Below are 21,630 nucleotides of genomic sequence, written 5' to 3'. Positions count from 1 at the left end.
CTCACTACTTAAAAGGGCGACAGTTTCAAAAGTAAGATTTTCCTTCAAATGTTATAAGAAATATAGAAGTTGTGCGTTACTAATAAAATAATTTTGCACGAAGTTTGTGGTTTTGTTGACAATTTACGTTTACGCAGTTGTATATGCGACGCGAATGCGGAAAATTCTGTATATGGTCCCACTAAAAGGTACCGAAAATGGTCGCTGGAAAAAATCCTTTTTGTATACTGTAAATTAGAATAGCTTTGTCCAAATTAGCGATATATTGGTGAATACATGCTTTGCAATTTACAAGCTATTGTAGAACTGCATACATTATTAAATAGCAATTTGAATGTATTATTTCGAGGAATATGCGAAGTGCAAGTTATCTTGATTATCAGTCGAATTAGTTAGCGATTAAATAGGAAATAGAAGCCTATAGAATCGTATTTTTCAAAACCTTTTCATTAGTTTTCCATATACATACAGATACAGGCATACAGCCCAAGGCTTTGATTTTAAAACCAAATTTAGCTTGTTTGTATTTAGAGAAATGTATGTAGAGTTTTTCTATAGTTACAAAGGGTTGAGGTTTAGAAAATCTAACATGTTCTTTTTTCGTTTGTGCAGGGAAATCTTGCTGTGAATATCTTAATGTTACTGTGCTACTGTTGCGTTTTTGGACACAAAAGAGGTGAATATTGCTTTGGTTGTGCACAATTCTGTGCTTTGCAGTCTAATTTGTGACATTTTTAATGTAGGTACCTGACAAAAACAACATGGCTGACAAACGAAAACTGCAAGGTGAAATGGAGCGGTGTTATAAAAAAGTAACTGAAGGCGTGGAGACTTTCGAAGACATTTGGATGAAGCTATCAAATGCTAACAACACAAATCAGAAGGATAAGTATGAAAGTGACCTGAAAAAAGAAATAAAAAAATTGCAGAGGTTAAGGGACCAAATCAAAACGTGGGCAGCGTCAAATGAAGTCAAAGATAAAAGGCTACTTTTAGAAAACCGGAAATTAATTGAAACACAGATGGAGCGTTTTAAAGTTGTAGAAAGAGAGACGAAAACCAAGGCGTATTCGAAAGAAGGGCTTGGTTTAGCGGCGAAAAAAGATCCAGAGCAAAAGGAGAGAGAAGAAACGATGCAGTGGCTGCAAAGTACGATAGATGCAATTAATCGGCAAGTGGATATGTTTGAGAGCGAAATTGAATCTTTTAACTCGATCTCAAGAAAAAAGAAGTTGACGGCCGATAAAACGGTGCGGCAGGCGGAGTTAGTGGCCTTCCTTGAAAAACATAGATACCATATACGGAACCTTGAAACCCTAATGAGAATGCTAGACAACGAGACGATATCAGCGGACAAAATCAACATAATTAGAGATGATATTGAGTATTACATGGAGGCATGCCAGGACCCTGATTATGAAGATAATGAGTTCATATATGAGGACATGGGATTGGACGAATCAATTGTCGCTATCACTGCTACAGCAGGGTCACCAGGTCCTGGGGAAAAGATTTCTAACACCAGTTTGAATAACAACAGCTCAAAAGACGAGGATGAAATAAAGTCTGCAGATTCTTCCCCCACCCCACAGAACAACACCAATCATTCAACCCCTTCTAGTATAAAAGAAGAAGAGCCTAGAAAAAGAAGCAAATCTGATGACCTTATTTCGCCCCATAAACCAATCAATAATATACAGAGGCAAACGTCTACAACTCCCAGGTCCATGGCTTTTCAGCCTACCAATCCTATTACAACCAATAAACCACAGAAAGGTCCGCCCCCAACAGCACATAGTCAGCCATACGCTGCAGCTGCAGGTGGAATGCAATCTGTAACCTCTAATCATGTTTCCCAGACCCAAGTCACTGCTTCAAGAACCATTCTTCCACCAGAGTCACCGTCACCGACAAAAAAATCCCAGGCCCAGAGGTCATTTGAGTCCTCCTGGCATGGTAGCAATCATAGCTCGTTATCGGAAGCTAATAATGTTGAAGTTAGAAACGCAGTTAATAGCATCGTTTCAAGCGTTGCGTCTCTTTCGCTTACTTCAAATCCGGAGCCGGCAACCTCACCGCCTGTCACTGTTTCAAACTTACCCGACTTAGTGGGTTCTGTAACCCCTGCCCCAACCGAAGCCCCACATTCCCAAACCCCAACGACGAATGGACCCAGCTTACCAAACGGCCCTCAAACCTCTCATGTCGATTTATCATCATTGAAAAGTATGGCAGAGCAAGCAATCGCGAATGCTGGTTTAGAGCAGAGAACCGTAACTTCTCCTCCCTTTCCACCACACAATACAGAGCCGCTTATAACCGCAACAAACCAGTCTAGACCGGATTTAACATCATTAAGTGTTGTGGTTCAACAGCAGCAAACAGCTGCTCAACAACTGCCTATGGGTGGCGGAGAAGCAAGAATTCAACCCCTTCTTGGAGTTGCTCCATTAGGCCCAGTATCACTCAGTAAAGAGAATATGTACCAGCAAGCAATGCTAGATGCGTGTTGGAGGCATATGCCGCACCCTTCAGATTCAGAGCGTTTGCGCCATTACCTTCCAAGAAACCCCTGTCCCACCCCTTCCTATTACCACCAGACCCCTTTACCCCATCATGACTCCGTGGAGTTTTACCTACGGCTGTCGACGGAGACGCTCTTTTTTATTTTCTACTACATGGAGGCAACTAAGGCCCAATACATGGCGGCCAAGGCACTGAAGAAGCAGTCCTGGCGCTTCCATACAAAGTACATGATGTGGTTTCAGCGCCACGAAGAACCCAAGACCATCACAGATGAATATGAGCAAGGTACCTACATTTACTTTGACTATGAGAAGTGGGGCCAGCGGAAAAAGGAAGGCTTCACCTTTGAGTACAGGTATTTGGAGGACCGGGAGCTGCAGTAGCTTCCACGAACCAAACACACACATTCCCAGTTTCAATTGTGCAATGTCTCGAAATTGCATTGGCATAAAAAAAACCTTGAGCTGCTGTAAGTGGCTTGAACACAAATATGGTAGCTTTGGTACACTTTAATTCCTATAAAAAGAAACTGGAACACATAAAACTTCTACTTGGTAAACTAACTTAATCTATGCGACATGAATTTGTTTTTCTTTTACTTGCACTTTACCACTGATTAAGAGAAAATTCTGTATCTTGCCCACCATGAAACATTTAAACTCTAACCTATATTTTTGGACAAAAAGTTCTAACACACTTTTTACTTTCAGTTTTATTCTACTTTTTATAAGGCCCGTGCTCGGCCGTGTTAAAATAAAACAAATTTCTTGTCCCCAGCGTAGACCTAAACACGCATAATGTTCAAATTTTTGCGAAAGTGTTCCCAAACTTGCCCCATTATTCAGAACCCCACTGGTTGAAATGACATCGAGAAAAGTAAAAAACAATGTGTGTTTCAAGTACTCTTTCACACAATTAATAAAAGAGTACCACTGAATTGTTTATTTTGTTAATTTGTTAAACAACGGTAAAGAGAGAGTTTACAGACCGTAATTTTGCCATCAAGATATTTTATAAGAACGCTTAGTCTTAACTTTTAAGATACAGTTTAAATGCTAGTATTACTGTAAGTTCAGCATTCAAAGTCAAATAGACACTTTACTGACTTTAGTATTAGTCCCAGTGTAGCGTTTTAACTATATGTTTGAACAGTTCACATCGTACGAAAAGTTGATAATGTAAAATTAAGGTCATACGCATATGATAAATACGATGATATATTTCTAATGTAATTCAGAGTCAGAGATATTTGATTTTAAATCAAAAACATTTTACTCTATAATAACTATAACAAATATTTTTTGGGTCTAGAATGTTTTTTGGCCGCCATAACATTTATATCAACATTTATATCGACTAAAAATCTTTGGGCCGTTATTAGCGTTTTTTGTTCGTCACAATTCTATTTTGGCCACCAGTAACTTTTTTGCTCTTTACAAGCTTGTCTGTCACAGACACTAACAAGCATTTTGTCTTTCCAGGACATTTTATTTCAACCAGACATTTTTTCTGTCACAAACAGTTTGTGCTTGTTACCAACATAATATGTCAGTTGACGACAAATAAACACACTATGTCACAATTGACAGTCAGTCTGCATAATATTTATTCAATAAGATTCAGACACTATTGCACCGTTACAATAGAAATCTTAGCATGTTGGGTCTAAAATAAATAAATAAGCGGCAAAAATGACAATCTGGTATATCTACATGGAGAAAATAGTTTACCAGAAAAGTGCAAACTCAATTTTTTTCCAATTACTGATATTTCAGTTTTATGAATAAAATTGTATCATATCTGCATGCAAAATAAGTGCACGCAGTAGGGTGTAAAGCTTCAGGGTTAAAATGTTGAATTTACCAAGTAATTGCTTCATTTGGAATATACACAAATACATGGAGATGGCTTATTGGAGAAAGAAATTTATTTGACGTAGTCATTTCGTAAAAGTGAGTCAATCTGAAAATTCAAAGAATTAAGTTTAAAAAAACTTAAATTTTGGCTATTCCTAAAATTATAAAAAAATAGGTCATATTAGTTTATCAAGCAGTTAAAAACTGTCTAAACATTGTCGTTAAGTGTCTTGACCAAGGACATATTCGCCCACAATGGTAGCAGCGACAAGCCTTGAACCCATTACCTCTGGGTTAGAGGCGGGCGTGCTAACCACTTTACCACGGCTCCAAACATACAAGCAAAATTAAACCTTTCTTCAGCATTTAAACTTATAGTATTTTAAACTGAAGTCACATATGTAGTTCCAATACACACCTGGTTTCTGTACATAGTTTTAACGTCTTCAAGGTCCAGTTTAAGTTCTTCTGCCTCTTCAGCTTTTTCCCCATACATAGTTAGCACTGCATCGTGTCTAGCTGTTACTTCCTTAACAAAAAACCATCCATGTATTTGTGTAATGTATTTGGAGCTGGTTTTATTATAGTAGGGTGGGGGAAGATGGAAAACCTTTTCAATCTACTTCTCGTCCTATTTGGTAGTAAACAAAGAACATTCGAAGAATTATAAAACCGTATCCTCACGACTCCCATAGACCGTTGTTAGTTGTTTAAAACACGATCAGGACATTTGGATATTATGTTCCAAAAGTGTCTCATTCTACCCTACAGTACTGTACATTCCATACAAGGTCCTTTTTGCCAAGGCACATCAGAAAACTAGTAATTTAGGCCAGAGTTGCCCCATTATGTAAATGTGGTTTTTGGTTTTTGTTTTTTTTTCTTACTTTTAACTTTCTCGTCAGTTCATCAACTTGACCTACAGTAACCTCCATCTCTTCATTCTCATTGGTCAGCCTCACGATCTCCTCTGCCATGGATGACCGGGTTCGCTCAAGCGTGTTAATTTCGCCCTAAACATAGATACATTATAACCAAAACGATTAAGTTTTTTTAAAAAATGTTAAAACCTTAAAATAATAAAAAAAAATAATAATTTCTGAAAAAATCAAAAACTTGGCACCTGCCTGCAGAATAAGAAAAATAATAAATTTAAAAAAAAATCAAAAACTTGCACGTGCCTGCAGTTGAGCTATTTCCCCGTCTCTTTGCTTTAATTGAGATTGTAGATTTTCGAGCAAAGCAGAACCACTGGCGCCACGTATGGTATCGTACACAGCTGTTGAACCAAGCTGGTAAGATCGGTCAAACGAATCAACCTGTCATAATATATGGTTGTTATACGCAAAATATTTATATACAGACTATATATAGTAGGGTGGGGGAATATAGGACACCTTTAGCACATAATATCTAAATATCCTGATCGTGTTTTAAATAATTAACCACAGTTTATACTCAATATATTTATATACAGACTATATATAGTAGGGTGGGGGAATATAGGACACCTTTAGCACATAATATCTAAATATCCTGATCGTGTTTTAAATAATTAACCACAGTTTATGGAAGTCGTGAGGATATGGTTTTAGAATTTTTTGAAAGTTCTCTGTTTACTACCAAATGGGTTGAAAAAATAGAATGAGAATGTGTCCCATCATCTTTCACTCTACTATATGCATAAGCGGCACATTTTTAAGAATTTTGTAGGCTAAAAAGCGATATTGTTAAAATGCATAAAAACCCATAGTTGTCAAACTTGGAAAATTTTTGTTAACTAATTTGGAATGTATTAGACACCTAACAGCAGAGTAAATTCCCCTCTCCCAGGCACCCATAATTGGTATGTAAATGTGCAGCTGTCTTTTAAAATAATTTAGACAATCTAATTTGTAAAATTAAAAAAAAAACTGTTGTAAAATTAGGTTTAAAACTATAAGGTTTTTTACAGTCTGTAATTAGTATATATATATACAAATTACAAAGCACAGTTTAGGTACAGTCAGTCTTATTTAGCAAAAAGACTACCCAGACCTAGAATGAGGAATAAATGTAATTTTCCTCTCGTAGCCGGAAAACGACAGTTGTTGTAACACAGGTGTTCTGTTTCATGGACCTCGTGCCAGCTTACGAGTTATGTATGTTACTTTGTGAGTGATTAGTTTTAGATTTTTTTTACGTAAGGCCAATAAATTGGACAAACCATTAGTGCTCAATGGGCTGGAGCGAGATGTAGTTTTGAATTTATTTTACTTACATGGTTAAATGTGTCTGAGGAACTAGCTACGGATTCCACATCCGTGTTAAATATACTCGCAGATGATCCAACACTTTCTGAACGACTTAACCAAAGCAATCGCTCCTGAAAACATAGTTGAAAATATTTAGTAATAATGTTGTAATTGTAAAACATTTTAAAACTCCTAAAATAAAATTTATTTGAAAATACTTGTACTGATTTTTCGTATTTTTTTCTTTTTTTTGTATTTTTCTGTGTTTCTTGCATTATGCAATGTATTGTATTAAAAGTAGCACTTCTTCAAACAAATTAAATTATCCTATCCAGTATTTTTGCTCCAAACCTTTTCCTTTTGAACAGTTTCAACTTGCGACTGAAACTTCTTTTTTTCGACTTCTGATCGAACTTTTTCCATATCCAACTGATTTTCGAGGTTTACTCTGTCTCTTCTTGCCTTGCTCATAGCATCCGAATGCTGCTCCTCATTCTCTTCTATGATCTTCTTCAATCTGAAAGAGAGAGAAAAAAAAAATTGTACCAGAAAAAAAATTTTTTTTTTCGGAAACTGTACCAATTTTTTTTAACTCTTTTGAAAATTAGATTTTGTTTTAACTGAACTGCAGTTGCAGGCATGAAAATGATATTTTAAATGGGTGAGATTTTACAGTAATTAACAACAGGGGTATTTAGGGCTAAGGCATCACCTTCTTATAATAGCTTTGACTTGTTAGATATATCTATAATGTGCTCACTCACAGAAAACTGGTATTTAAATTACATATTTGCAGTCGAATTTAAACTAATGTAAAAACAATATACAATATAGATATAGAAGGATGGGGGGGAATGTGAAACCGTTAGCACATAATATCCAAATAGTCTGATCGTGTTTTAAACAATTAACAACGGTATATGGGAGTCGTGAGGATACAGTTTTATATTTCTTTAAATGTTTCCACCAAATGGGACAGAAAATAGTATAAACAGTTGTCCCATCTTCCCCCACCCTACTATAGTATTCATACCGTGTGACTTCTTTATCATGCTCTCGGCGATTTTTTCTCAAACTTTCCAATTCTGATGTAATTTGCTCAATTGTTTGTGTGGCTTCTGTCAGTTGCTGGTCTGACCTTAAAAGTCGAGATTTTGCCTCCATGAGAGCCATTTGCGCAAAGCGTTCTTTGTCCTGTGCAGCCAACAGCTGGTTCTGTTGTTCATCTTGGTAAAATTAGAAAAACTAGTTTAAGTTTTTAGACTTTTATAAAAAATTTTGTGTAAGTTGTTTTTTAGAATTGATTTGAGATAAAAATATTTTGTAAAAAAACTAACAAAAAAAAGTATAATAAAATTAAAAAGACTGGATAAGGTATTTAAAATATTTTGTACGAAAAATTTTTTACTAAAACTTACTTAGTCTTGAAGTGAGGCTTTTTTCCAGTGTTTCCCAAGTTTTTTCTTGTGCAGCGTGTGTTGCCTGCAGATTTTCCATCTGGCGCAAAAGTGGCCTTGTTGAGGCAGAAATACTTTCGCCGAGTTCATGATTACGTAACTCAGAGTCTTGCAGTTGCTGAAAAAAAGATAAAAGTCAGAATCCTGTACAGAATTATGCAAAACTATGTAAACTAGTACCAGCTTATGAGTTACCAAGTATGTTACTTTATGGGTGATTATTTTTTTTATTTTTTTTTCATGTATGGCTGATAACTTGGACAACCCATTAGTGACCCCTGGGTTGGAGCAATTACTGTGTCTTGCCCAAGGACACATATGCCCACAATGGTAGCAGCGACGAGGCTTGAACCCAATACCTCTGGGTTAGGTGCAGGCATGTGGGGGTATATATGAGGGCCTATGTGTGTACAGACTTTACTTCTAAAAAATATTCAAGTTAAAATACCTGCTGCAAATCTTGTATTTCCTTTTTAAGTTGGTCTTCTCTTCTTGAACAAATCATCTCTGTACGTTCTACTGTCCCACGTAACTCTGTCATCTAAAACAATACAATTCTAACTTTATTTGTCTCTTTAACTACGGTGGCGAAGTTTAAAAATATTTTAACGAAAAGACAGAATATAGCGACAAAAAAACAGTTGTTAAAACACGCTTATAACTAAAAACATATTTACTTTTAATTGAAAAAAAAATTATACACATAATGTACTACTTTATGCTTAAAAAAACTCCAAACTACGATTAAAAAAAAATTGGCAAAAAAAATTAAACTAATTTTTCACCTGGAGTAGGAGCATCTGTCTATGGTGTTCGTGCTCTTGTTGCATCTTTTCCATCTCTTGCTGCATCACCATCCTCACAGAGTCCTCCCGGACTTGAAGATCACGTTCATGGTTGCTTTTCATGGATGCTTCCTTTTTGTTCATATCTCCAAGATCTCTGTTGGAAAAAAATTTTCCATAGACCATTGTTAAATGGTAAGACTTCCATAGACCATTGTTAAAGACTTCCATAGACCATTGTTAAAAGTTTAAAACACAGTCAGGATATTTGGATATTATGTGGTAAAAATTTCCCATTTTACCCCACATTTTAACATATAGTACTGTATCAGTACGTGTATAGTATTAACTTAATTGGCACCTATACGCGGCATCCAGAGTAGCTTGTGCAGCTCTTCTTTTCTCCTCTGCATCTTCCAGAAGACTCCTTAACTCGTTAACCTCTTGCTCCCTCTCCTGGTAAGCCTCGGAAAGTCGTTCGGCTGTTCCACGGTCTTCCGAACTTTGTCCTTCAATTGCGGAAACTTTCTGAAAAAAAACAAACTGAAAAAAAACAAGCGGAAACTTTCTGAAAAAAAAACAAAGGTTTAAATTTTTGCAAAAATAAAGATAGTTTCATACATAATATGAACTGTTGCTGCCGCTTGCTTTACCAGGCATGTTAAAAAGGTTTTTAACAACTCTTCTGGCATTATTTTGAGTAGAATATAACAGGCCAAAACCTCAGTATTCAAATTACGCAGAATTACCATCGTAGCTTAAAAGAACATATTACATAAACTTAACCTAATACAGGTTGTCTTTTGTTGTTAACTTGTTATGTAACAAGACAAGTTGTTATAGTGACTGCACTTTTTGCTTTTTGCAAAAGGAAGACGTGGCAAAAAACTTACAGCAGAACCAATTTAGAATTTACTAATGTTGGCGTCATTAATTTATAAATTACCTGTTTTAAAATTTTGTTTTCTTCCTCTGCTCTTGTAAGTCTCTCAGTTAAGTCCTTTATGGCATCTTCGCGCTCCGCTCCTTTCGCTCTTAATTTCTTGATGACATTGCTCTGCTGGAGGTGTTTCTTTGATAAAGCTTCACCTGGGAGAAAAAAATATTTTGAATTTAGAAATATGTTAAACGAAAAGACAGGATATAGCGACAAAACGGTAAAAAGCATATTTACATTTAGTTGGAGGAAAATAAGCGTAGTCTACAGTCTCAAAAAATGGACGCATACAACATTAAAAAAATAATTTGAAAATAAGATATTTTAGTAAAATAAATTAAAAAAAAAATAATTTTGTAATTAAAATATAAAAATTAGAATCTAGAACTTCGATAAACTATTTCACCAACTGCATTAAAACTATAAATGTCGTAAAAATCTTTAAAAAAATCTTTAAAAATGGATTGTATCTATATATATATACTTAGCAATAAAAAAATAAAATAAAAAATTAGAATCTAGAACTTGGTCAAATCATTCTAATAACTGCATCAAAAATATAAAATTAGTAAAAAAAACTTTAAAAAACAAAATGAATTAAATACCTTGTAATCAAAAATTGAAAAATAAAAAATTAAAATAAAATCCAGAATTTGAAAAAATCTATTTAAAAACTGCATCAAAAATAAAAAGTTATATAAAAAGTCTTTGTAAAAAATGGATTAAATACCTTCCTGTAGCAAGCCTTGTATGGAATCTTCTTTTTCTGCTAAAAGTTGCTGCACATGTTCATTGCTCAGTCTTTGACTTAAACTGGCTTTTGTCATCTCAAGTTTTTCAAGTAAGTTTGATTTTTCCACTTCCATGTCCTGTAATAGAAGAAAATTTTATATATATATATATATATATATATATATATATATACAGTAGGGTGGGGGAAGATGGGACACATTTTAACTGTATTTTATCGTCCCATTTATCAGTAAACAAAGAACATTCAAATAATTATAAAACCGTATCCTCGGGACTACCATAGACTGTTGTTAACTGTTTAAAACACGATCAGGATACTTGGATATTATGTGCTAAAGGAGTCCCATCTTCCCCCACCCTACTATATATATATATACATTTTAAAAAATATGAAACAACTAAAAAAATGATTATTGTAACTTAACCCTATATTTCTAATAAAAAGCAGCATATTATTTTCAAAAACGAAAAATTTTGTTTAAAATATAGTTACACTGACTGTATCATAAAATATGTACAAAAAAATTAACTTAAAATTAATGATACTTATTAGCACATAAATAGGCTAACAGTAAGACTGCCTTCATTTTTCAGACATGCGAGTTTTAAACATATTTTTTCGACGCTACATGGGCTAATATATACATTTATATAGTATGGTGGGGGGAAATGGGACATCTTTTTATTCCATTTCCTTATCCCATTTGATAGTAAACAAAGAACATTCAAGGAATTATAAAATCGTATACTCACAACTCCCATAGACTGGAGTTTTTGTTTAAAACACGATCCGGATATTTGGATATTATGTGGTAAAAGTGACCCATCTCCCCTACCCTACTATATATATACCTCATTTTTATTAAAACAAAATTAAAGTTTTGACTTTTGAAAATACATTTAAAAAAACCATAATACTGAAGTGAGAATGTTAAACGGTATTCCTGACCTGCAGTTGTTCAGATACACTGTCTATGGTGTTGAGCAGGTTTTGTTTTTCCTTCTGATACTGGATATGGTCAAAAGTTTCTAAGTGGCTTGCTTCACTCCTGTAAAAAGAAGAATATTAATATAAAAGTGACCTATTTTACCCCAAGTTACTATATTTTATTAAACATAAAGGCACAAAGCATAGTAATTACCAATACAGTATCTTAAACCCAGGACCTTTTAGTTACAAGGTACACCATCGGGCTAAAATACCAGATAAAACCATTTACCGCAAATTATCATTGTCTTCATTCAGTTTTGCATTGCTGAGACTAAGAGTCATTAACTGCTGTTCATAAACCTCAAATTTCTCGTTCATCATTTTGATAATTTCCTCTTTTGACAAATCAATATTCACCTGGTAGAAAAATAATTTTAAAAATGAATGTATTAAATGTAACCTACTTTATCCTAACGTGGCCAAAAATGACAGTCGTCATAACACGGATGTTCTGTTTAATACACCTCATGCCAGCTTATGAGTTACCATGTATGTTACTTTGTGGGTGATTAAAACGTCATATTTAGTAATGATAGTAGTAATATTATAGGCTATATTGGTAAAGTCCTGCAGTAAGGTATATTAGAGATTTTTTATTCAAGCTAGTTGGTATATTACCTCAGTAACAGTAATACTAATAGTATATATATATATATATCAGAAAAAAATTCAAAATTGTACTTTTTTACCAAAATGCAAAAAAATGTATATATATTACATTTATAAATGGTAAAACGATATCATCTTAAATTATCGTTCAGTACCTACAATGACACCAGAGACCTATTAATATTTGGCTAACTACTTAAAATACCTTATTATACACTTATACTGCCTTTTCAGATCTAATATTGCATATATCTAAATCTGGAACACATTCAAAATGCCGCACATTCATGAACGCTTTTACTGTAAGAATGTTTTGTGGTCAATGAAAACCAAAAACAGGTTCAACGGCATTGTTTGACAAACATATAAACCAAAGCAGTAGATTAGGTCGTACCTTGTTTCCCAGGCTGTTGTGTGAAACAATAGGTGTTTGTTCTGCCACGGCAACTGCGTTAAGAAAAAGTTTTACAGTTATTTTGATATTGCATTTTTTTTTTTATGATACTGTAAAGTTCCAGTATTGTAATGGGCTGTAATGGTGTTAGTTTACACACACACACATATATTATATATATATATAATTTAATTTTTAATTTTTGTGTTAATTTTTAATTTACCGAAGTAAAAAGTTTAGAAGTATATGTAAACTAAATAAAACATTTTACAAAAAAAATGCAAAAAATGATTGAATTTAAAAATATAGAGTCCGGAGGGTTTTAACTAAAAAATGAAATGTGATACAATTAGAAATATAAATAATAATAATAATTACAAAAAAAAACACAAAATTAAATACATCTTACAAATGCTATTTTAATCTAAAACACTAATTGTATTTGGACACCTCTGGGTTAAGTTAAATCAAACATTCCACTTCAAATCTTAAATCTTTGTCTTTTTCCTATTTCTTAATGCTTACATATACTTACAATTAGAAATATATTTTAGTCAAGTCTTACCAGTTTCAGAAGATTCCAAAACCTCCGTTTTCGTCTTTCCTTCAGCTTCTGTAGGATGACCCTTATCCTTTTCACATAATTCCAAACTATTCTCCAATAAAGAATGCGTTTCTACATTTTCAACAAGCAATGGTATTTCTGTTTTAGTGTTTTCATCAAATATCCTAAAATTTTCAGTTTCCGATTTAGTTTTCGATTCTGTTTCGTGTAAATCCTTATTTTCGGAGGCGGCGTCTTTAGTTTCTGTGTCCTCTTTAAGAGCATCAGCAATCGTGTGTGTCATGTTTTCTTCAGATGATACAGAAGAGCTAAGATTCGTGTTTTGTGTGTCGCTTTGTAAAGTAGAGGTATTGCTGTTTTGCATTGGGTCTTCCGGAGGACTTTGGGAGTCTTCAAGAGTAGATTGTGAGAAATCTTCACAAAATTGATGAACTTCCACTTGTGAATCGGATTCTAAAGCATAAGATCAAATTATTAAACAATTTTTTTAAAGAATATTTTTGGAAAAAAATTTATTATTCAATTTTAATAAAGTTTTACAATAACAAATAAAATGTAAAACGGGTTTAATTTCTAAAAACTTTTTTTCAATGTAGAACTCCAAAGCAGTATTTCACTGCATCAAGACAAAATATTTAGTAGGGCCTATGTTATTTTTTACTTAAAAAAGTTTTTACCTAGAGACATTTCACTGATGGACTTCTGTAAAGTTTCAGCAACAAGTAGCATCACTGGCTCGGAATCTTCAATCTAAAAAAGCATGACTTTAAAAAAAACAAGTGTATCTGAGTACTCCCCCCAAAAAATTGCGAAGTGTATGGAATGAATGTAACTTGCTTTATCCTCGATTGGCCGAAAAAAATCGTTAAACATGGGTGTCATGTTTCATATACCTCATGCCAGCTTACAAGTTACCATGTATGTTACTTTGTGGGTAACATGACTAATAATTTAGATTTTAGACAACCAATTAGTGACCACTGGGCTGAAGCAATTGCTGTTGAGTGTCTTGCCCGAGGGCACATACGCCCACGATGATAGCAGCGACAAGCCTTGAACCTAAAACCTCTGGGTTAGAAGCAGGCGTGCTAAACAATTTGCCTCTGCGCCGAACAACCTAATTAACTAATAATAATAACAACTTTATTTGTCTCTTCAATTACGGTAGCGAAGATTTAGAAATATTTTAAACAAAAGACAGGATATAGCGACAAAACAACAGTTGTTAAAAACATGCTTACAGTTGAAAACATATTTACATTTAATTGGAAGAAAATAAGCGTGGTTCCTACACCTAGCAGACAAACGAGCCATTTATTTTAATTAAGTTAAACTTTTAAAAAAAAGAAGTTATTTTTGTTTATTTTGGTAATTGACTTACTGAGAGGGGAGAGGAGCAATGTCCGTTTAAACGAATGATGTCGGATGCCTCACTGTGATCTGGTGAGGTTGGAAACGAGAGATCTTCAGTTCGGAAGTTGCCCTCATCTTTTACAGGCTTCATAACTAAAAATTTGGTTAGGTTTTAGCTTTTGAAAATTCTATATTTTAAAAAGTGGGTATTTTTTGGGAGTATAATCTGATATTTTACCAAATTTTAATGGTTCAAATAATGCAGTAATCTGTTCACATTTTTCTAATAGAAATTTGTATTAAAAAAAATGTGTTTAATATATTTTTGGTTAGCAGTTTTTAAGTCTTTTTTTTTGCTCCTCATGTTTAAGATACAATTTTTATAAACAAAATTTCATACAATTTTTATGATCAAAATTCTATGCAAGTTTTATGAACAAAATTCCATTGAATTATTAAGAACAAAATTCGTACTAAGAAGCATTTTAAAATCCGCGTAATGTAATTAAAATGGTTTTATAGTAGCTTGCCAGGTGTGTATTTCATACTTAGTTTACAAAACAGGTTCAAGGCTTGAAAGAGCCTAGAACTATGACTTACAGCTACCTTATCTGTTATCACAAAAACTAGTTAAACAGGTTACTGTACTGCTCGGTTTCACAAGGACTTACATGGGTGTACTTGATTAAACAAAATTTGTTTTTAAAAAATGAAATATAAAATACGTATAATTATAGATATATATAAATAGTTTGTTTAAGGTCCTACCCATTTTTGCTTCATTCTTAAGTAAATGATTACATTCTGTCAAAAAATACAGTATATATACCTATTACCAATACACATTGAAAAAATCGATATAATACTCGTTGTTGCTTTTTAATGTGTGTGGTGGATTTTAAAATTGTGTAAAACAGATAAAGACATGCATGGATAAACAGAGGCAACCCCATCAACCAAAATTTAACATTTTTATTTTAAAAACAATCAATTTGGAAAGAACGAATTATTTACAAAAAAATTACAAATGAATGAAACTTAAAATAAAATAAATTGTTTTTTTCCTAACTATTTTTGGTTTGTCTATCACTGGTGTAGAGTAACTACAGTTGTTTTGTTTGTAATAATAAATGTATTACCTGGTATTTTTTTTGTAATAAAATTTGTTTATTTAATTTTAATGAAGTTGTACAATAACAACTATACTGTAAACAGGCTATAATTTCAAACCTGGTGATGAAGATTCACTGTGGTAGCTCTCATGTTCAAGTATGTCAATCTCACTGGAGGTTGCTGTGGTGGGCGATCCACAAGGAGAATGTGTGGCTTCAGATGAACACTTAAAGTGAAAGAAATTGAATATATTTATATAGTAGGGTGGAAGAAAGATGGGACACCTTTCGTTCTTTTTTTCTTTATTTTTTCTCTTTTTAGTCCCATTTGGTATTAAACAAAAAGCATTTAAAGAGTTATAAAACCGTATCCTCACTGTTGTTAATTGTTTAAAACACCATCAGGATATTTGAACATTGTGTGCTAAAGGTGTCCCATCTTACCCCACAGTACTAGATATGGATTTAGGCCAGTATTAATTGTTGTTTGTCATAGATTTTGATTGTAGGTTTAACAGTCTGAAAACTGTGGTAATTCACAAGCAAAATGAGTGACTTCAGGTGACAGTTAAAGCAAAAGGAAATATAATTATAGTTATATATATATAAAATATGAGACTTATATTACATAATACTTTACTTTAACACTAGACAGTTGACTTTCAATATAATGAAATTTAAGGTAGTTAAGATAATGAGTTGTGCCATGCAAGGAAAATATTTTAGGCCGGTCAAATACAGAAATTCATATAAACATTTAATAGCCTTTGGCAATTCAATTACGAATATAAAAATGTTTTCACAACGTGTTGCTACGATCTTGTTCAAAATTTAGGAAAATTTTTTTTAAAACAATTATGGGTAAAATGAAAACGTAGCCTACTCTTAAATGAGAAAATGTATGGTGACCGTAAGCTATATAATATATACAATGTTGGAGTAATATATATATTATATTATACTTACTTGTACAACTGGGGCATGAATTCTTGGTGAACTGTTACTGGTATTTGAGTCTGAGAAATATATAAACAATAAACATAGTGTTACTGATATAACAAAGAGAAAAAATTTAATTATTTTTTCAAACAAAGACTATCAATTAAAACAATGAAAAAATAAATTAGTTCTATTTATTAAATGATAAGCTGTGCGACAGTACAAGAAAAAAGCAATGTGGAAAACTATACAGCTGTTTTGCAATAGCTATGTATTAATATGTAATTAAAAACCTTAAAAAACTTTTTTTTCCAAGCTGTTTAAAACTATTTAGTGTCAATTTGTACGCCTAAAATTAGGGGTAATAAACTGAGAACAGTCTGCTTTGGGTAATACCTGTTGAAAAGTTCTCATTTTCCTTTACAGAATCCGTTTCTGTATCAATATGAATGTTGTTAGTTCTAATGTCGTTATTTGTATCGCTGTACACTTTAGATTGACTCAATTTAGAATTGTCTTGGTTTGGCTGAACTTTAGGAGCCGAGATTTCAGATAGTTCATGAGGTAAATTTATTTGTGGAATGAAATCATCTTCTTTATTGTCTTCAAGTGAAATTTCGTCGAATTTTTCCTCCCAATTGGCATTAACTTGCTCACTGTAATGAAAAAAATTTAAAAAAATTAAAAATCTATGAGAAAAAGAGGGTAAAAACTAATGTAAAGATTAAAAACAATTAAAAATCTGAGAAAAAAAGGGTAAAAACTAATGTAAAATTTATAAACAATTAAAAATCTACGTAAAAAAGGGTTAAAACTTAAAACTAAGGTAATAAAACTGGCCTTTTTAATGCAATGGTCCAAAATATATACAATTAGTCACCTTTGTATTGAAGGTGTTTTAGTTTTTTCTCTTGGGCTTGATTTCTTAGTCAATGAAACACCAAGTTTAACAGGCTTGGCGCGTTTCTTTTGCGAAAGTTGGAGTGATCGAGCTTGCTTTACATTCAGGGGTTTTAAAGGTGTTTTTAAACTCTGCATGTCACTTAGTGATGTGTTGTGCTCTTGCTCTGGACTGACATCTATAATAATTAGAGTATTAGTTAGATAGGCTGTAAAAATTCAGTTCATATATTTATATATTAAATTGTTTTGGTGAAAAGCAGTGCCACAATAGCACACTAAAAGTAAAAAAATAAAAGAATAAGCAATCAAATGTTACAATGACTAATAGATTAATAAAACTTGTATTGACCCAGCATAGTGGTAGCTGGTAGGCAAGCCTGTTTTTCAATGCTTGTCGCTGCTAACGTTATTTTATGTGTCCTTGAGCAAGAGACGTTGCTCCAACCCAGTGGTCACTAATGGTTTATTAAAATTATCAGTCATAAAGTAAAAACAATCACCCACAGAGTTACATACGTGGTAACTTGTAAACTAGAATGAGGTGTATGGAACAGAACATATATGTTATTACGACTGTTCTTCTTCAGCCTAATTAATTTATTATCCACAATAATCACCTATACCTGTTTTAATGATTGTACCAATATCCGGCAAAACGGTTGAATCTGATCCAGTATTTAGTTTTGCTTTACCATCTTCCTGTATATCCAAAACTTTGTCAATTCGTTTTTGTGCTTCATTGAGAGCAGTTTTTGCGATATCCGAAAAATCAAACCAGCTCATCATGTATTATGTATGTCCAAGCTCTTTCTCTTGCTTATTGATTATATGTTAAACTGAAATTAGCCAATCGTTTGACTATATTACTAATGTACAAGCATCATGCTATATTTAACCTGCAGACTTGGGCAATTAGAAAAATTTTAATTAAAGTGTTTAAACATTAAACTAGATCTAGCTTTCTGTAGTTTGTATTGTCGTACACAAAAATAGATTTATAACAGGTAAAAGGTACTGTTTGTATAAAAAAATGTTCTACATTGTGACCAAACACACTAAAATACATGGTAAACACAAGCACGTGCAAGTTACACTAGAATATTGAGATGTTCGTCCTTCGTACAACACACAATATACGTAAACACAAAACAAGTCGGTTATGTGGGAAAAACGTCAACACCACAGGCAACCACTTGTGTAGATGGCGGTGAAGAGCCGAACATTTCTATTAGGGCCTAGAAATACTGGTATTTCTTCGCATAAGAGAATGTGGAGAGTTAAAATGATCGTGAACGACAAGATTGTCGTCGTAGGCCAAACCACAATGCGGCGAAGTGATAAAATCTACAATGACATGTATCTGCGGAAACTTCAATTTCTGGTGGAGGTTGGCTATAGAACCGCATCATTATCGACCAAGCATGAACTTTATATTGTTTTTGCGTCTGGCGCAGCCCATTAGAATTTACGAACAGTTTAATGAGAAACGAAGGTGGCATTAACATAATTTTTCACATATGTTACGCCCACTTTATGTCAGTTTGCTTGGCCCGCCCCTTTTGTTGTAGAAACACAATAGACAACAAACAAAGAAACATTTGAGGATACAAAATCTGATATGGGATGCGAACAACTTCTAATATTCGCATTCTCAATTGAGTTGTGGCCAATAGTTATGAGCTCTTATAAGCGATACTATAGGATATTACGCGGGTAACTGTACTGCGTGCTGTACGTGGACCAGGGAAGCATCATGGCACAGGAAAAATCGAACGACAGTAAACCTGGAAACAGTCTTCTGATTAGTGTAGTAAAAATGTCAGTGTTAGCGGTGCTTCATATAGCATCGTGGGCGTCGTGCGTTGTTTTGGGGTCGTCGGTACTTTGGATTCGATTACAGGAAGATTTACAGGCAACGTTTTTCGGCATTGCTGGTGTTTCTATATGGTGTTCAATCCCTGTACGTATATATATCAACCCGATTTAAAGATTGTGCAAAATAACTGAATGAATGAACGTAGCTTACCATATCCTGCTATGTTCTGTTTCACATACCTCGTGCTAGCTCACGGGCTTCGATGTGTTAGTTTGTAGGTGATTATTTAAAGTTTTTTTTTCTTTTTTTTACAATATGGCCAATAACTTTGACAACCCATTAGTGAGCACTAGATTGGAGCAATTTCCGATTAGTCTCTTGCCCAAGGACACATACGCCCACAATGGTAGCAGCGACAAACCTTGAACCCATTACCTCTCACTTAGAGTCAGACGGCGCACTATATAACCACTTTGCCACGGCGCAAAAATTACGGTAGCTGCAAACCTTTTATTTTAGTTCATAGTTACGGGAATAAATTGCATCGCCACGAGTAAATCTCAAACGATACGAAGCATTTCTTGGCTCGTGCTGTGGGCAGCAATCAGTACAGTCTTCGCATTTGTTTTATTGATCTACTCGACCCTTGCAATTGCGTCTGAGGCACCGCTGGCATCCAATCGACACCAAAAGGTTTGTCAGTGGAAAACGCCTTCCGTCTTGTTTCGAGTTATTTGAATTTAGATATTATATATGCTAAAGGTGTCCCGTTCCCCCCACCCGTATGTTAAAATAAAGAAAATACCAAACTTAAACCATTTTTGCAGTTGATTATCGCGGCTATTACAACATTCATTTCTTTTCTTGAACTAATAGCATCCGTGACGTCATTTCTTCTTGGTCATCACGTGATTGGATGGAATTGCAGTTTTTCGTCCAAGGTTTTTATGCAACATTTACATATCGATCGCCAGTACTCTTTTTACATATATTTTTTACAGGTAGGCCCGAAAATGCGCGCAGTCAACGGCAATATTCGTTCCGCCAGACTGGATGGGATCGGTGACTCAGAAGTCGGTCTCGTCACAGTAATGGCTTTGCCACCTCGGGAGGCGGCGGAGTTGTTTCTTGCAATGTACAGGTGAAATGCTAATGCAATTTAATGGATACAGTAGAAGACTAAATACATTTTTTTCACATATAAGGTACCCATTCAATGCAACGCTATAAGTTAATTGTATTTTTAAACAAACATATATACAGTGTAAGGGTCTTCCCCCGTCCCATAATTGTAGTGAAACTGCGGGTGATATTCTTTCCATTGTCGTAGGTGTTATGGATTTTTAAAGAAAATTACAATTAGTTTAAACCAAGATTGCACTGGGTGTGTTATATAAATTCCTTTAACTTTTTCAGGCCGTTTCTTGGCAATAATTTCCAAGCAGGTATGCAGCCTGCTGGTGGTGACTTTCTTTCTGCAGAACCTCAAGGAGTACCTTATGATAATTTTCCCAGCGAACGGAGACAGCACCATTCCCATGCCGGTATGTTTGTATCAAATAACCCGTTATGTTATTTTATTCATATAGCAGGGTGGGGGAGGTGGCACACCTTCAACACATAATATCCAAATATTCTGATCTTGTTTTAAACAATTTACAACGGACTATGGTAGTCGTGAGAATACAGTTTTATGATTCTTTGAATGGTCTTTGTTTACTACCAAATGGGACGAGAAAGTAGAATGAAAAGGTGTCCTATCTTTCTCCACCCTTTATATTATATGCGTTAATTTGCAGAAGAAAGACGGCGAAGAAGAAAACATCATAAACGACAGCAAGGAATCAGACAGGGATCACCTGACGCTGAGATTATACCTAATGCTGGTAGGCTAATTTTATATTTCGACTTAAAACTGCACGATTTATCGACTGATTATTAGAAGTCAAAACCTGTACATAAAATTGTATAGGGACAAGTCTCTGAAACATCTCACTGTGGTAATCAACATCTTTCAGCGCATCTCACTGTGGTAATGTTTACATCTTTCAGCGCGTAACCGATTTTCTTATACAGTTCTTATCAAAATAATGGGAGTCCTATTTATGGGTTAATTATAGGTTTTATTCCCGAGGAAAGTGGGTCAAATAATGAAGAAAACGACAGCGCAGAGGAAATGCAGACGCATGAAAGAGTGAGCAAAAACAGTTCCGAACGAAGAGACGGATTGCCTTCAAAAAAGTATTCCTTATATAAAAATATTTTTAAAATGTCCGGCGCCGTGGTATAGTGGTTAGCGCGCCTGCCTGTAACCCAGAGATAATGGGTTCAAGGCTCGATGCTGCTACCATTGTGGGCGTATGTGTCCTTGGGCAAGACACTTAACGGCAATTGCTCCAA

General features: G+C 34.1%; 3 protein-coding genes and 1 long non-coding RNA gene across 4 annotated transcripts; 2 read left to right on the top strand and 2 right to left on the bottom strand.

The window, feature by feature from the left end:
- Window positions 1–589: 589 nt before the first annotated feature.
- On the top strand, window positions 590–3,543 carry LOC100184823 (CCR4-NOT transcription complex subunit 3-like). The gene is made up of 2 exons (XM_002128672.5): window positions 590–676; window positions 744–3,543. Exon 2 carries the CDS (start codon window positions 762–764, stop codon window positions 2,907–2,909), a length of 2,148 nt encoding a protein of 715 aa, XP_002128708.1. The 5' UTR covers window positions 590–676; window positions 744–761; the 3' UTR covers window positions 2,910–3,543.
- A 559-nt stretch (window positions 3,544–4,102) lies between these two features.
- On the bottom strand, window positions 4,103–18,326 carry LOC100187215 (TATA element modulatory factor). Its single transcript, XM_002128802.5, has 24 exons — window positions 18,038–18,326; window positions 17,392–17,590; window positions 16,908–17,167; window positions 16,539–16,588; window positions 15,691–15,799; window positions 14,489–14,613; window positions 13,785–13,857; window positions 13,108–13,560; window positions 12,543–12,595; window positions 11,769–11,896; window positions 11,498–11,597; window positions 10,526–10,664; window positions 9,805–9,947; window positions 9,220–9,386; window positions 8,859–9,015; window positions 8,522–8,614; window positions 8,035–8,191; window positions 7,650–7,842; window positions 6,968–7,133; window positions 6,643–6,747; window positions 5,564–5,701; window positions 5,270–5,395; window positions 4,801–4,911; window positions 4,103–4,488 (listed from the first exon to the last, which is right to left on the bottom strand). The coding sequence occupies exons 1-24, from the start codon at window positions 18,198–18,200 to the stop codon at window positions 4,453–4,455; spliced, it is 3,444 nt and encodes a 1,147-aa protein (XP_002128838.1). The 5' UTR covers window positions 18,201–18,326; the 3' UTR covers window positions 4,103–4,452.
- A 562-nt stretch (window positions 18,327–18,888) lies between these two features.
- LOC113474837 lies at window positions 18,889–19,527 on the bottom strand. Its single transcript, XR_003396542.1, has 2 exons — window positions 19,441–19,527; window positions 18,889–19,372 (listed from the first exon to the last, which is right to left on the bottom strand). It is a non-coding gene; the product is annotated as an uncharacterized LOC113474837 (long non-coding RNA).
- LOC108950057 lies at window positions 19,164–21,530 on the top strand. The gene is made up of 7 exons (XM_026837474.1): window positions 19,164–19,374; window positions 19,750–19,923; window positions 20,058–20,171; window positions 20,232–20,371; window positions 20,647–20,774; window positions 21,030–21,116; window positions 21,351–21,530. Exons 1-7 carry the CDS (start codon window positions 19,168–19,170, stop codon window positions 21,518–21,520), a joined length of 1,020 nt encoding a protein of 339 aa, XP_026693275.1. The 5' UTR covers window positions 19,164–19,167; the 3' UTR covers window positions 21,521–21,530.
- The last annotated feature ends 100 nt before the right edge of the window (window positions 21,531–21,630 follow it).

The sequence above is a fragment of the Ciona intestinalis genome, chromosome 14 (genome assembly GCF_000224145.3).
Source record: "Ciona intestinalis chromosome 14, KH, whole genome shotgun sequence".
In the NCBI taxonomy this organism is placed as follows: Eukaryota; Metazoa; Chordata; class Ascidiacea; order Phlebobranchia; family Cionidae; genus Ciona; species Ciona intestinalis.
This window is presented reverse-complemented; position numbering and strand designations above follow the sequence as displayed.

What these genes read in the sequence shown, in the direction of transcription:
- LOC100184823 (XM_002128672.5), top strand. Translation starts at nt 762, where the DNA reads ATGGCTGACAAACGAAAACTGCAAGGTGAAATGGAGCGGTGTTATAAA.
- LOC100187215 (XM_002128802.5), bottom strand. Translation starts at nt 18,200, where the DNA reads ATGATGAGCTGGTTTGATTTTTCGGATATCGCAAAAACTGCTCTCAAT. An exon ending in TGGTACAATCATTAAAACAG is followed by an intron (nt 17,591 to 18,037) that starts GTATAGGTGATT and finishes TAATTATTATAG; the next exon opens with ATGTCAGTCCAGAGCAAGAG. An exon ending in GACAGATGCTCCTACTCCAG is followed by an intron (nt 8,615 to 8,858) that starts GTGAAAAATTAG and finishes GTATTGTTTTAG; the next exon opens with ATGACAGAGTTACGTGGGAC.
- LOC108950057 (XM_026837474.1), top strand. Translation starts at nt 19,168, where the DNA reads ATGGCACAGGAAAAATCGAACGACAGTAAACCTGGAAACAGTCTTCTG. An exon ending in CTATATGGTGTTCAATCCCT is followed by an intron (nt 19,375 to 19,749) that starts GTACGTATATAT and finishes CTTTTATTTTAG; the next exon opens with TTCATAGTTACGGGAATAAA. An exon ending in TGAGATTATACCTAATGCTG is followed by an intron (nt 21,117 to 21,350) that starts GTAGGCTAATTT and finishes GGTTAATTATAG; the next exon opens with GTTTTATTCCCGAGGAAAGT.